This window comes from Antedon bifida, chromosome 2 (assembly GCF_963402885.1).
Source record: "Antedon bifida chromosome 2, ecAntBifi1.1, whole genome shotgun sequence".
NCBI lineage: Eukaryota > Metazoa > Echinodermata > Crinoidea > Comatulida > Antedonidae > Antedon > Antedon bifida.
In genome coordinates this window covers 16,887,477-16,900,023 of record NC_136227.1, presented here as the reverse complement: position 1 = coordinate 16,900,023, position 12,547 = coordinate 16,887,477, and the positions used below count along the sequence as shown (strand labels likewise).

Below are 12,547 nucleotides of genomic sequence, written 5' to 3'. Positions count from 1 at the left end.
ATATATATTTATGACTACATATATGTAATAAAACGTTTCTTGTGTTTTTATACAACTTCAAATTTTTATTTGGGATATTAGTCTGGTCAAAAATCACCCTCACCGTGAATTTCATCCGTAGGTCCTATGTATATTGGTAATAACATTTCTTGATGTTGCGTCTTGAGAAAATTAGACTTTTTTATACCCAATTTATAACCGCCTCATGTCGTATTATTGTATACAGCAAATGCGTACGAAGCGTGACTGACATTACGAGAGGCCGTTACCGCCAGTTGAAAAATACAATAACAAAGCTATAAAACCTACGACATTAACAGTTTCTACAATAATTTAAGTATAGTTTACAATAAATTATATAATAAAATACATAACATATAAAAAAAAACCAAAGTATAAACTAAAATATTTACAGATATATGTTTAAAAATGTTCAAATACAATATTCCATATAATAAAGTGCGCCCTCACCCGTCATATTTTTATCGAACAATTTTAACTGTACCTCAATGAATTAAATATAAGATTATAATACGAAACCTGATGCGGTTTGTTAGTTTATTGCCTCTTTTTTTTAAACGCAAGTGGCAGAATATACTTTTCTAATTTATTTCTAATTTTTATCATGGAAAATAAGGATTTTATATATTTAAACACATTACAACCTCCAGTATACCATCATGATGGATTATCTGCATATTGAATATCTGCTAACACGTAATGATCTCTAATATCTGGTTTTATTCGGGACATTCTCTTTTTTTTTACTGCATTACTTGCATGAATATCACAATGCATTGCATATTTTGAACTGTCATTCGCGATTATAATCAATGTTAATTAGAGTAAGAATCATTTAAATGACAATCCATTTCCGATATATAAAGATGAAATGAATAAAGTCGTCTGAAATATTTTCTCATTTTTGTTAAATTTTCTTTGAATTGTCTATTGACATCCATATCGTATAATGTGTGAGACAATTTCGTGTTTTATAAAATGTAATCCTCCCCCCCAAGATTTTTTATATAAAGTTAGAAGACGTCTGACGGATATAGTATTCTAATTTTTAAGAGAACACTGTGTTATTATTTTACACAGCTATCGTAACCCACTGATGATGACTATCGGGACACAAAACTGATTTTCTCTGAAAGATATATTGTCTTCCTTAATAAATAATTCTTAAACAGTTCTTTGTTGAGTAAGTCATTTTAAAGTAATTTAAAGCAAAAAATAGTCAAATTGGCTGCCAGTCAATGGGGTTTAGGTTGAATTAAACTAATGTGTTAATTCTCCCAAACCTTTTTAGTAGGCGTGTGCAACGCAACTCTACGGTTGGTAAACACTAACTCAAATTTTAGCACGCAACTGCAGCCATGTATATGACCTTGTTAAATATTGTTTAAATGCATTAATCTTTTCTTCTGACCAAAATAAACAGTCGTACTCGAATAACGAAAAATATTTGAAAATGCATATAAAACTTTTGTTCTGGGCTTTACTTTCTCGTCCCAAATGAGAACTTTCAGGTCGTGGAGGTGAACCGATCATTTATGAGATGCTTTTTTGTATTTAATATGTCACGTCTTATAAAAAGGAGAATTGGGTAATATGTCGTGTTGTCGCGAATCTTACATCACACTTTAATTTAGTGAAATGTGAATGGAAAAACGGGAAAATACCTTAACTTTAGAATACCCAACATTTTGGGAGATGACTTCGAATTTAAAGAATCTTCATGGATGACGTTTATTGGCTCATAAACTTCACACATTGGTACGATGTGGAGGCCAGATGGATTCAGAGAGGATCAAACCGGCTCCTCCTCCCCATTGGCAGTGGGAGAAGCGGTGGGTGGCGGCGGATGAAAGGGAAAAATGAAAAATGTTTATACGATTCAGATGAATTAAATGATGATTTAATTTCAAGCTGTTGCACAGAATTCTAGCATGTAGTGTAAAGCTGAAATTATGGAAGATAGTGGAAACTGACCTATGCAAAAAAGGTAAAACTGAAATAGAAAATGAAAAACATATGATATTTCTTTGTAAAACAATCCAACCAGTCTGGAGAAAGTTTGATTTAATGATTGTAACGTGTTTCCCTGCAAACGAAACATGCCATCAATTTTCCAGTTGGATATAAAACATTGTTACAGGGAATGCTAACAGCAAACTCATAAATGAACTATTTTCTATTTTTGTATTAATAAGTCATTTTTTACCTATAATAATTTATTAAAGGAAGAAAATGTTTCACAAACAATATGGAACGTATACAAAACGGAACTTTCCAATTTAATCAAATATGAAAACGCATGTAACTTTATCAAAGCTGAACAAAAATGAGCTAACGTAACAGAAAAACTGTTAGACTTTTTTAGTACGTTTTGATAGTTTTATAAACATATATCTATGCTCCTCTGTAATACGATGAGGATGAAAAAGATTCGCTATCCAATCGAAGTTGAAAAATACCATAAAAACCCCAGTGGTCTAAAGGTTAAGAAAAATCTACATATCAAGCAAACTGTTCCGGTTTCGAAGTTTTACATCCGGGTATGAAGCGTCTCACATACACACAGAGCCAAAATACTATTTTGGACTTGCACAGTGTATGGACTCTAACCTTACGGTTTTCATTAAATAGATCATTCCATGCTATCCATTCTAAATACCTTATTTTTCAAACTTTTGCATTCTTCTTACTCATCTCATTCATTTTTGTCTTGGTGAAAAGGGAGGGTATTTTATATTCCTCCCCTGAGTTTATAGCCTCTCTACCCGAACACGAGCTTTATAGAATAATGACAACTGTCAAAAGTACGTTTTTAATCAATTTTTATCGTCTTTTATTGGCATTTTGTTAATTATTTTATATATTTAAATTACTTTTTTTTAAATGTAAAATAACGAATGCAATGTTTTTATTACTTTTAACATTGTAACATTTAAACGAAAGGAAAAAATATGCTTAAAAAATATAATATTTATAACAGAGTATGATAATAAAAGTGGGACGAACACAAAAGACCAAAAAAAAAAAAAAAGATTCAGATGAATCCCAAACCAGCCCTTTTGATACGCTCTTAATTTTTGGAAAGTGAAAGTACTACAGGTATCATCTTTCGTATACGCGAAATGGATTATCATTAAATGATTGGTTCTTACTCTAATTAAGATTATAATCGCGAATGATAGTTCAAAATATGCAATGTATTGTGATATCCACGCAAGTAATGCTGTGAAAAAAAACTAGGAGATCATTAAGCGTCCGATATAATGCACTATAAAGTATAAATAATCCATCATGAAAATAGGTATACTATTAGAGGCTGTAATGTGTTTAAATATATAAAATCCCTTTTTTCCATTATAAAAAATAGATATAAATTTGTAAAAATATAATATTCTGCATCTTTCGTAAAAAAAACAAACTAACAAACCGCATAAACTCAAATTTGGCCGTTGCCATGGAAATACATGTGTGAAATAAAAAATACTTCATATTTGATTTCTCTCAACACATATATAACCATGTGCAAAATTTGAAAGAAATCCATTTTTTTGAGTCTGCCACTATTTTTGATATTTCTTTGATTCTTACAGACATGGCTCTTAATTAGTGTAGGTTTCATAGCTTTGTTATTGTATTTTTCAACGGGCGCTAACGGTGTCTCGCAATTTCTAGTTACTGTATATTTTAAATGATTATTGTTGGCCGTTTTTCATCTCCTCTGCCCCATGGCTATACTAAATTACCATTTATTGTCTTTATGCTTCCTGTTTGTTTTTTTGTTTGTGTGAGTTTTTGTTCTTTTTTTTTTCATTATACACACAATTTTTTACATTTATTGTACCTGGCTTGCCTACCACAAGTGTCAATTTGGAGTAATCCAATTGATGTATAACTTCTAGGGCTTTAGCCTCTTCTTTTTAGCATTTTTAAAAAATTTGATAAAGTTTTTTTTTTTTTTAAGCACAAGTATATTTATTACTTATTTTAATTATTTATTTTTGTCATATGTTAACATTTTATTTAAAAGAAGAAGTAATAAATGTTACTTGAAATGAAATGAATTTATAAATTACTATTAACTATTAAGAAAACAAATCAAATAGTTTATTCATATCAACGATATTGCAAACTTATTTTACAACTCTTTATAGAGTATGAAAAAAAATATTTACATGTATGTGTTATTATTAAAGATGTATTGTCCCTTGAAACACAAAAAAATGAAGGTCAGAATATTCTAAATTTAAATTGGCCATATCAAAGTAATATTAAAGTTATTCACTTTAAGTCGAAAATTCGAGCCAAAAACAACAATTTTACGTAATTAACAGGTAAATTAACCTGATTACATTTCTTCTGGAAATTATCGTGAGCGAAAGTAAACAAAGATTTCAAACCATGATTATACATTATGCATGATGCTAATTAGGATTGTTTACAACTCATCACGGTTGAGAAGGTGTTTTCACACAGATCGCGAGGAAGTTTTATGATTATGCATACAGAGTAGCCAAATAAGCGCGTTGCATTATGAGATATGTTTTGATCGAAAACTTTGACTGGAAGTCAAAGTTATTTTTTGAATCAAAAAACGTCTGTATTTCAGTTAAATGATTTTTTTTTCGACTAATTTTTGGTGAAAGTTAATAACTATTATGATACTTCAAAATGACCCACTTTTTTTCGAAATCTTTTATTTTTTATTTTGTTGGAATTTGACAAAGGGACAATACATCTTTAACTTCTTTAAATTGTATTAATCTATTAATCAATTTTTTGTTGTTGTAATCTTTTGTGGTCATTTTTAGATTTTATTTTGCATATGTTTTATGCACACATTATGTTTGTGAACAAGCTCTATTACAAAAATGATTTTATTATTATTATTATTATATTATAACTTATATTATCAAGGTTCTTTCTTTTATTTTTTAATGAATCCCAAAAGTTTGAGACGTGTCAGTCTGTAAAGCTGTGGACAGAGATAAAATCCTTTTGAGCACCATTTGATTCTTTCAAAGTTAAAATAATATATATACTAAAAGGAAAATAATATGTGTTACTAAGTCACATATCCATGGTGATTGTGATGACAGGCCCCGACTCTATACTATACATGATATTATGATACTATCTGAATTCAATATTCAGCCAGTGTGCAAAAACTTCTGAATACTATTTAAGTCGATTATCAATGACTGAAACAATTTAGCATTCCTATAATGCTAATGCCTTTTTAATGTTTATATTATATAATGCTTTTATTTTTATAATTATAGCTGTTTTTAATGTTTTATATACACATTATTATACATGGATAAAAAGGTTAAAGAATACAGGAAAAAGGAAAGAAAAAGGGAGAATTACAATGAAAAAACAATTTAAACAGATTATAAAGATGCAATATTTAGAACAACAACAAATATTGCGGATTGAATTGTGTCTTGTTGTGAATGAATGATTTTTGGTCTTTATTTTGAATATTATATTGAGAAAGATATACAACAATGACAAAAAAAGGAGGATTATATTGGATAACAATGATCAAATAGATTATGAAGATTGTAGATTTATGACAACTACTGTATTACATATCACTGATTAACTTATATTAATCATGTCATTGAATGAATGGACAAAAGTGCTGGTTCAAGCCACAAAAGAGAAAAAAAGACAGTGCTAGAACCCTGGTGCAGGCTGGCTGAAGGCGCTTGACCTTTGACAAGATCGCCAACATTTTAAGTTTTTAACTTTTTTTGCTTTATGTACACGTCAACTAACGATCAAATTAACAGTTTTCTCTCATCACAACTTGTACAATGTAATTTTGAAAACTACAACCATTTTTCAATATACATACCCATCATACAACGTACATTTCTAGCCTAACAACATTTTCAAAACTTTCTTTTATTTAAAAGTCGAAGATAGCCAGGTCTCGGGTCCATTCTATTGTCGCCACAATCTTCATCAGTACTTCTACGAATGGATGATTAGGTGGGAACACGAACGCTAGTTGATCATACCCAGTACTGTTTTGATCGTACGATTAATCGGGAAACCATCTTACGACATGTATAAGAGAATGACAAAGTTGCATAGTGATTTTCTGTAGTTTGCAAAGCCCTTTTCATTAATTGGGTATGTGTGTTAATAGAGCATTGTCACACATTGCATACAAAAACAAGTCATGATATTATTTTATGCTCACAAAACTGAATTCAGAAGAACATCAAACATATATTTCTAAATAAAACTGAAACAAAATGAATTAGTAGTTTCTATAATTAGTAAATTGCTTAAAAAAAAAATAATATGGGATTTACACTACCCATCTGAATATACATATAGTAGGCCTGTTTAAGTGAACAAATCCTTCAAATTGTGATAATATTCTGAAACTTTGCACAGTTATTCATTAGGGTGTCAAAAATATGAAATGGAAGGGTTGCACAAAATTTGGTCAGGGGAAAGCCGCCATGTTGGATTTCAAAATGGCGGACCCCAAAATGTTCACTTTTCAGGTATATCTCTTCTAAAGAGGCACCTAGAGTTCTGATTTTAGGTGCAAATTATATGGTAGTGGGGTCACCAAACATATTGGTATAACTAACATTTTGATTGCACGGCGGCCATGTTGGATTTCAAAATGGCGGACTTCAAATTTTCACTTTTCAGGTATATCTCTGCTAAAAAGCCACCTAGAGTTCGGATTTTAGGTGCAAATTATATGGTAATGGGGTCACCAAACATATTGGTATAATTAACATTTTGATTGTATGGTGGCCATTTTGGATTTCAAAATGGCGGACCCCAAATTTTCACTTTTCAGGTATATCTCTGCTAAAAAGGTACACAGAGTTCTGATTTTAGGTGCAAATTATATGGTTGTCACAAGTGACATAAAGTTGTGTATATATTTTGCAAGTCATTCTTACTTTTCCTTTTGTTTTCACTATTTGAACCTTTCTTTTGTTTTAGGAAGCTATTGTGTGAAGCCAGTGGAGCAGAGTTGTTGTGTTGCAGAGAAGGATTGTGTGGTGTTTGCTGATTGGAGGAGAGGTATAAGGGTTAAGTTAGTGTGTGAGTTGCTGATTGGTGGAGAAGGATAAGGTGGTGGTATGTGGATAATTGAGGGAATTTTGAGGGAGATGGAAATTGAGAGGAGACAGAGAAGGAGGGCTATGTTATGTTGAGCCAGAAAGGGATAGGTGAATATTGATATGAGAAACTAAGACGTACAGGAGAAGAAGTAATTGAATTATGGTGATATAGAGCTGAAGCAGAAAGGAAATAAAGAGATATACATGAAGTTAATAAATTGTGAGTTGGAGATAATTATGGTGATATAGAGCTGAAGCAGAAAGGAAATAAAGTGATATACATGAAGTTAATAAATTGTGAGTTGGAAGTAATACTATAAGGCTGTACTTAAATGTAGAACTGTTAATTGTTGAGATTACTGAGGATTAATTGAAATTGTGAATGTAAATTGACGGAAGAAATAACTGTTGGAAACAGCAGAAGTTGTTGCATGTAAAGAATTGTTTGGAAATATTGAAGAGTAACTGGATTGATACTGATATTATTTTACGTGGAAAAGGAGAAAGAAATAATTGGTCGGGGAGCGGATTGCAGTGCAGAACGACATCAAGAAACATTTTAACTTTATATTTGATTTATTTATATGTCAGAAAATAGGAAGAATTATAATTGATAATACAAGCAGAACGGGAGCAGAGGCGTGGGAGTTGTTTATTTGCAGAATCGTTTTAACTTTTATCTTTCTAATTTGTTTTGTGTCAGCGTAGGAGAGAAGGCAAGAAGGAACGATATTGTGGACATTTATTATTGTTTAATTATTCATCTTGTGATATTATTGTATTTGAAAGGGGGGTTTCGGGGATTTATTTAAAAATAAGAAGATTGTTGATATTTGGTTTGGGAGGATTGGGAAATTTGGGGAATTGCATAAAGTTTGTGGGGAATAGGAACACGGTATCATTGTTTGAGAATTGGTTGGGTTTTTTTTGTGGGTTTTTTTTTGGGGGTTTGAATTATAAAAGAAAGAATTGGTTGTCAAAGATTATTATTAAATTTTACTTTATACATTTATATGTGTACAGTTGTGGCTGTTTACCGTTGTTCACCGTTGGTTACCAGCAATTACATGTCCGAAAGAGCCGTAATTGCGGCTGTGTGACATTTATGGGGGCTCGTCCGGGAAACTTTGTAACCTAGCGTGAACATTGGTAGATGAAACAATTGTACGTGATTCTTGGATTGTCTATTTGCCATATTATTGGCATACTGTATAGTTATATTGGATACTTATATATATATATATTTTTTTTTTTCTTAAGAAATGGATCTCACTAAAATTGTTGACGCAGGAAAAGCGTTGGGGTTAGATGGAGTGGAATTAAGAGAGTTTGTGGAAAAGAGAGAGGAAGCTGCCAGAGAGAGAGAAGAGAGAGCACGAGAGAGAGAAGAGAGAGCACTAGAGAGAGAAGAGAGAAACAGGGAGAGAGAAGAAATGGAGCGAAACAGAGACAGGGAAGAGAGAGCACTAGAGAAGGAAGAGAGAGAGAGAAGAGAGGCACTAGAGAAGGAAGAGAGAGAGAGAAGAGAGGTACTAGAGAGGGACGAAGCAGAGAGAAAAAGAGCGAGTGAAGAAAAAGAGAGAGAAAACGAAAGGGCGAAAGAAGCTGAGAATCAGGCCTATCTTATAGAAATGCGAAGGTTAGAAATCCAATTAGAACAAGAAAAGAATCGGGCACGGCCGGGTGGTAGAGTATTACCCAATCCTGAGTCACGGGTTAAGGCCAGTAAACCTAAATTACCCCCTTTCCATGATCGAACAGATGACCTAGATGCCTATCTGAAAAGGTTTGAACGGTATGCGACTAGTCAGGAGTGGAAAGAAATTGAGTGGCCGGTTAACTTAAGTGCCCTACTAACTGGGAAGGCTCTCGAGGTTTATTCCAGGTTGTCGTCAGCTGAAGCTAACGATTACAAACTGTTGAAATTGGCTCTTCTAAAACGGTTTCAGTTAACCGCCGATGGATTTCGACATAAGTTACGAACAGCTAAGCCCGAATACGGAGAGAGCGGGCCGCAATTTGCTGCGAGGATAAGCAATTATCTTGATAGGTGGATTGACCTAGCAGAGGGGGAAAAAACCTTTCAGGGGTTAAAAGATTTATTGCTGCGAGAGCAGTTTACCGATGGGTGTGGGAAGGACCTAGCTCTGTTCCTAAGGGAACGTCAACCGAAAACGATACAAGCGATGGCTGAAATTGCGGAGCAATATTTGGAAGCTCGTGGGGGATTATTTGGTAAACCAATAGAGTTTAAACAAAAAGAGCCAAATTCTCCTCAACTCTCCTCTAATAATGTTCCCAGTACATCCTCATCACAAAGCCCTTCTAGTTTCCGTAGTCCAACTTGTTTTATATGTCATCGTGTAGGTCACTTAGCTAGAAATTGCAGAGCCTCAACTATGCATAAGCCAAACTCTCCTCCAAAATGTTACCGATGCTTAAAAACAGGACATATTGCCAGAAATTGTAGACAGGACGCCAACAGTTGCGCTGGGTTGTCTACTTCACCACAAACAGAGTTTGATTGCCAGAAATGTACAAAACAACACGAATGTAAAGCCAAGGAAGAAATTCCCGATGTGGGTGCCAGTATGGTTACGAAAATGTCAGAGTCTTTAAATCAATGTTGTATCAATAATGATGGTGATAAGGTCACTCTTCAATGTGGGCACTGTCTTCCAATTATGACAGCGGCTCTAAATAATTCAATTAGTAAAATGCCCGTTTATACAGGTTGTGTTGGGTCACGCTGCGTCTCTGTTCTTCGTGACAGTGGCTGTAGTGGGGTGGTTGTGAAGAAAGATCTTGTATCAGCCGAACAACTTACTGGTAAGGAGAAAACCTGTGTGCTGATTGATGGCACGGTCCGCAACTTACCGGTTGCATTAATACATGTTAATACTCCATTTTTTTCAGGAAAGACGTATGCACTATGTATGAATAACCCTATTTATGACTTGATATTAGGTAATATTGCAGGAGTACGAGCACCAGGAAATCCAGATCCCACATGGACAGAGCGAAATCTTCAAGGATGTTCTGTTGTTACCCGGTCTCAAGCTAACACTATGGATAAACCATTCAGAACACTTAAAACTACAGAAATACACAAGCAAATCATCACAGCGGGAATTATGAAAACCGCCCAGCAACAAGATATCAGCCTTGCAAAATTCAAGGATCTTGCAGAGAAACAAACTACAACTGTGAGTAACAAACAAGCCGAGGCTAGGTTTATTTATCATAAAGACCTATTATATAGGCAATTTTCCTCTCCTAATATTGAACACGGGGATAAGTTTACCCAACTAGTAGTGCCAGCTGACTATCGACGCCAGGTAATGCGCCAAGCCCATGAAACCTTATTAGGAGGACACCAAGGGGTAAAAAAGACGACAGATAAAGTGTTGACAACATTTTGGTGGCCTGGAGTAACTGCAGATATTACTCGATATTGTCGATCCTGTGACATTTGTCAGAGAACTGTACAAAAAGGTAGAGTTACGAAAGTGCCTCTAGGAAGCATGCCTTTGATCGAGGTGCCGTTTGAACGGATTGCCGTTGATATAGTTGGTCCCATTTTCCCCATGTCTAAAGGTCGTAATCGTTATATACTCACAATAATAGATTTTGCTACTCGTTATCCAGAGGCAGTGCCTCTACCAAATATTGAAGCTGAACGGGTTGCTGAGGCCTTGGTTGGTGTTTTCTCTAGACTTGGTATCCCGAAAGAAATGCTTACCGATAGAGGATCACAATTTACATCTGAAGTCATGAGGCAAGTTAGTAAGTTGTTGTCTATACGTCAGGTAATGACATCTCCATATCACCCAGCTTGTAATGGTTTGGTCGAACGGTTCAATGGAACACTCAAACAAATGCTGAAACGTATGTGTGCAGAAAGGCCTACTGATTGGGATCGTTACATTGACCCACTACTTTTTGCGGTTAGGGAATCTTCACAGGAAAGTTTAGGGTTTTCTCCTTTTGAACTGTTATATGGCCGTACCGTACGAGGACCCATGTCCATCCTAAGGGAATTGTGGACCGAAGAAATCGAAACACCAGAAACAAAAACCACCTACCAGTACGTTATGGATTTACGGGAACGACTACATGAAACCTGTCAGATGGCTCAGAAGAATCTACAAAAATCTAAGGTCAGGTACAAACAATATTATGACAAAAAGAGTAAGTCCCGGGAATTTGAGGTTGGGGATAAGGTACTACTTTTATTACCCACAGACAAAAACAAACTATTGCTTCAATGGAAAGGTCCTTTTAAGGTTGTAAAGAAATTTGGGTATCTAGACTACCAAATTGACCTTAACGGGAAATTCAAAATATTTCACGCCAATCTCTTGAAAAAGTATTATGAGCGAACCGCAGACATTAGTGCTGCCTTAGGGGTATCCGAGCCTTCTGGTATCCTTGAATTAGCTAGCACCGCTGTTATTGAATGCGAACCTAATGAAACATTTACAAATAACCAAAATTATCATCTATCTAATGAGAATCTTTTACAGCTCCACCCTCTACTAGCAAAAGAAACAACAGCCGACATCCACATCAACGAAAGCCTGGATGATACACTAAAGCATGAGGTGCACCGACTTATCGGAAACTACAAAGATGTACTGACGGATTTACCGGGTAAGACTACACTTGGGCAGCATGAAATCAAGCTGGAAACTGATGATACAATCCGTTCCAAGCCCTATCCACTTCCACATGCGTTGCGAGGTACCATTAAGGATGAGGTAAATATGATGTTAAATCTGGGTGTAGTGGAGCCTTCAGGGGCACCGTTTGCCTCTCCAATAGTATTGGTAAAGAAACCGGATGGGTCAAATCGATTCTGCGTGGACTTTCGAAAACTTAATCAGGTTACAGTTTTTGACGCCGAACCGATTCCGGACCAAGAGGAACTGTTCACAAAGTTGGCCCAGGATCATTATTTTACTAAGATAGATTTAAGTAAAGGGTATTGGCAAGTTCCCATGGATGAAGCGTCAAAACCTTTAACAGCCTTTCTAACACCAGATGGTTTGTTTCAATTTAATGTCATGCCGTTCGGCTTAGTCAATGCACCGGCTACTTTCAGTCGTATCATGAGAAAATTACTAAAAGGAATGGATAATACACTTAATTATATTGATGACATTCTAATTCACACAGCTTCTTGGGATCAACATATGAAATGTTTGTCTGAATTGTTTAGACGTCTCCGCAGGGCCAATCTAACTGCTCGACCAAGCAAATGTTTCATTGGTTATGAAACAATCGAGTTTCTTGGCCATGTGGTAGGGAAAGGAAATGTTCAACCTCGAGTGGAGAAGATACAAAGCATCTTGTCAGCCAAACAACCAGAAACAAAGAAACAACTCCGGTCATTCCTTGGGATGACCAACTACTATAGATAG

At 34.7% G+C, this 12,547-nt stretch overlaps 1 protein-coding gene across 1 annotated transcript; it reads left to right on the top strand.

Moving 5' to 3' along the window:
• The first annotated feature begins 8,755 nt into the window (after positions 1–8,755).
• On the top strand, positions 8,756–12,547 carry LOC144835485 (uncharacterized). The gene has a single exon (XM_078690570.1). It carries the CDS (start codon positions 8,756–8,758, stop codon positions 12,545–12,547), a length of 3,792 nt encoding a protein of 1,263 aa, XP_078546696.1.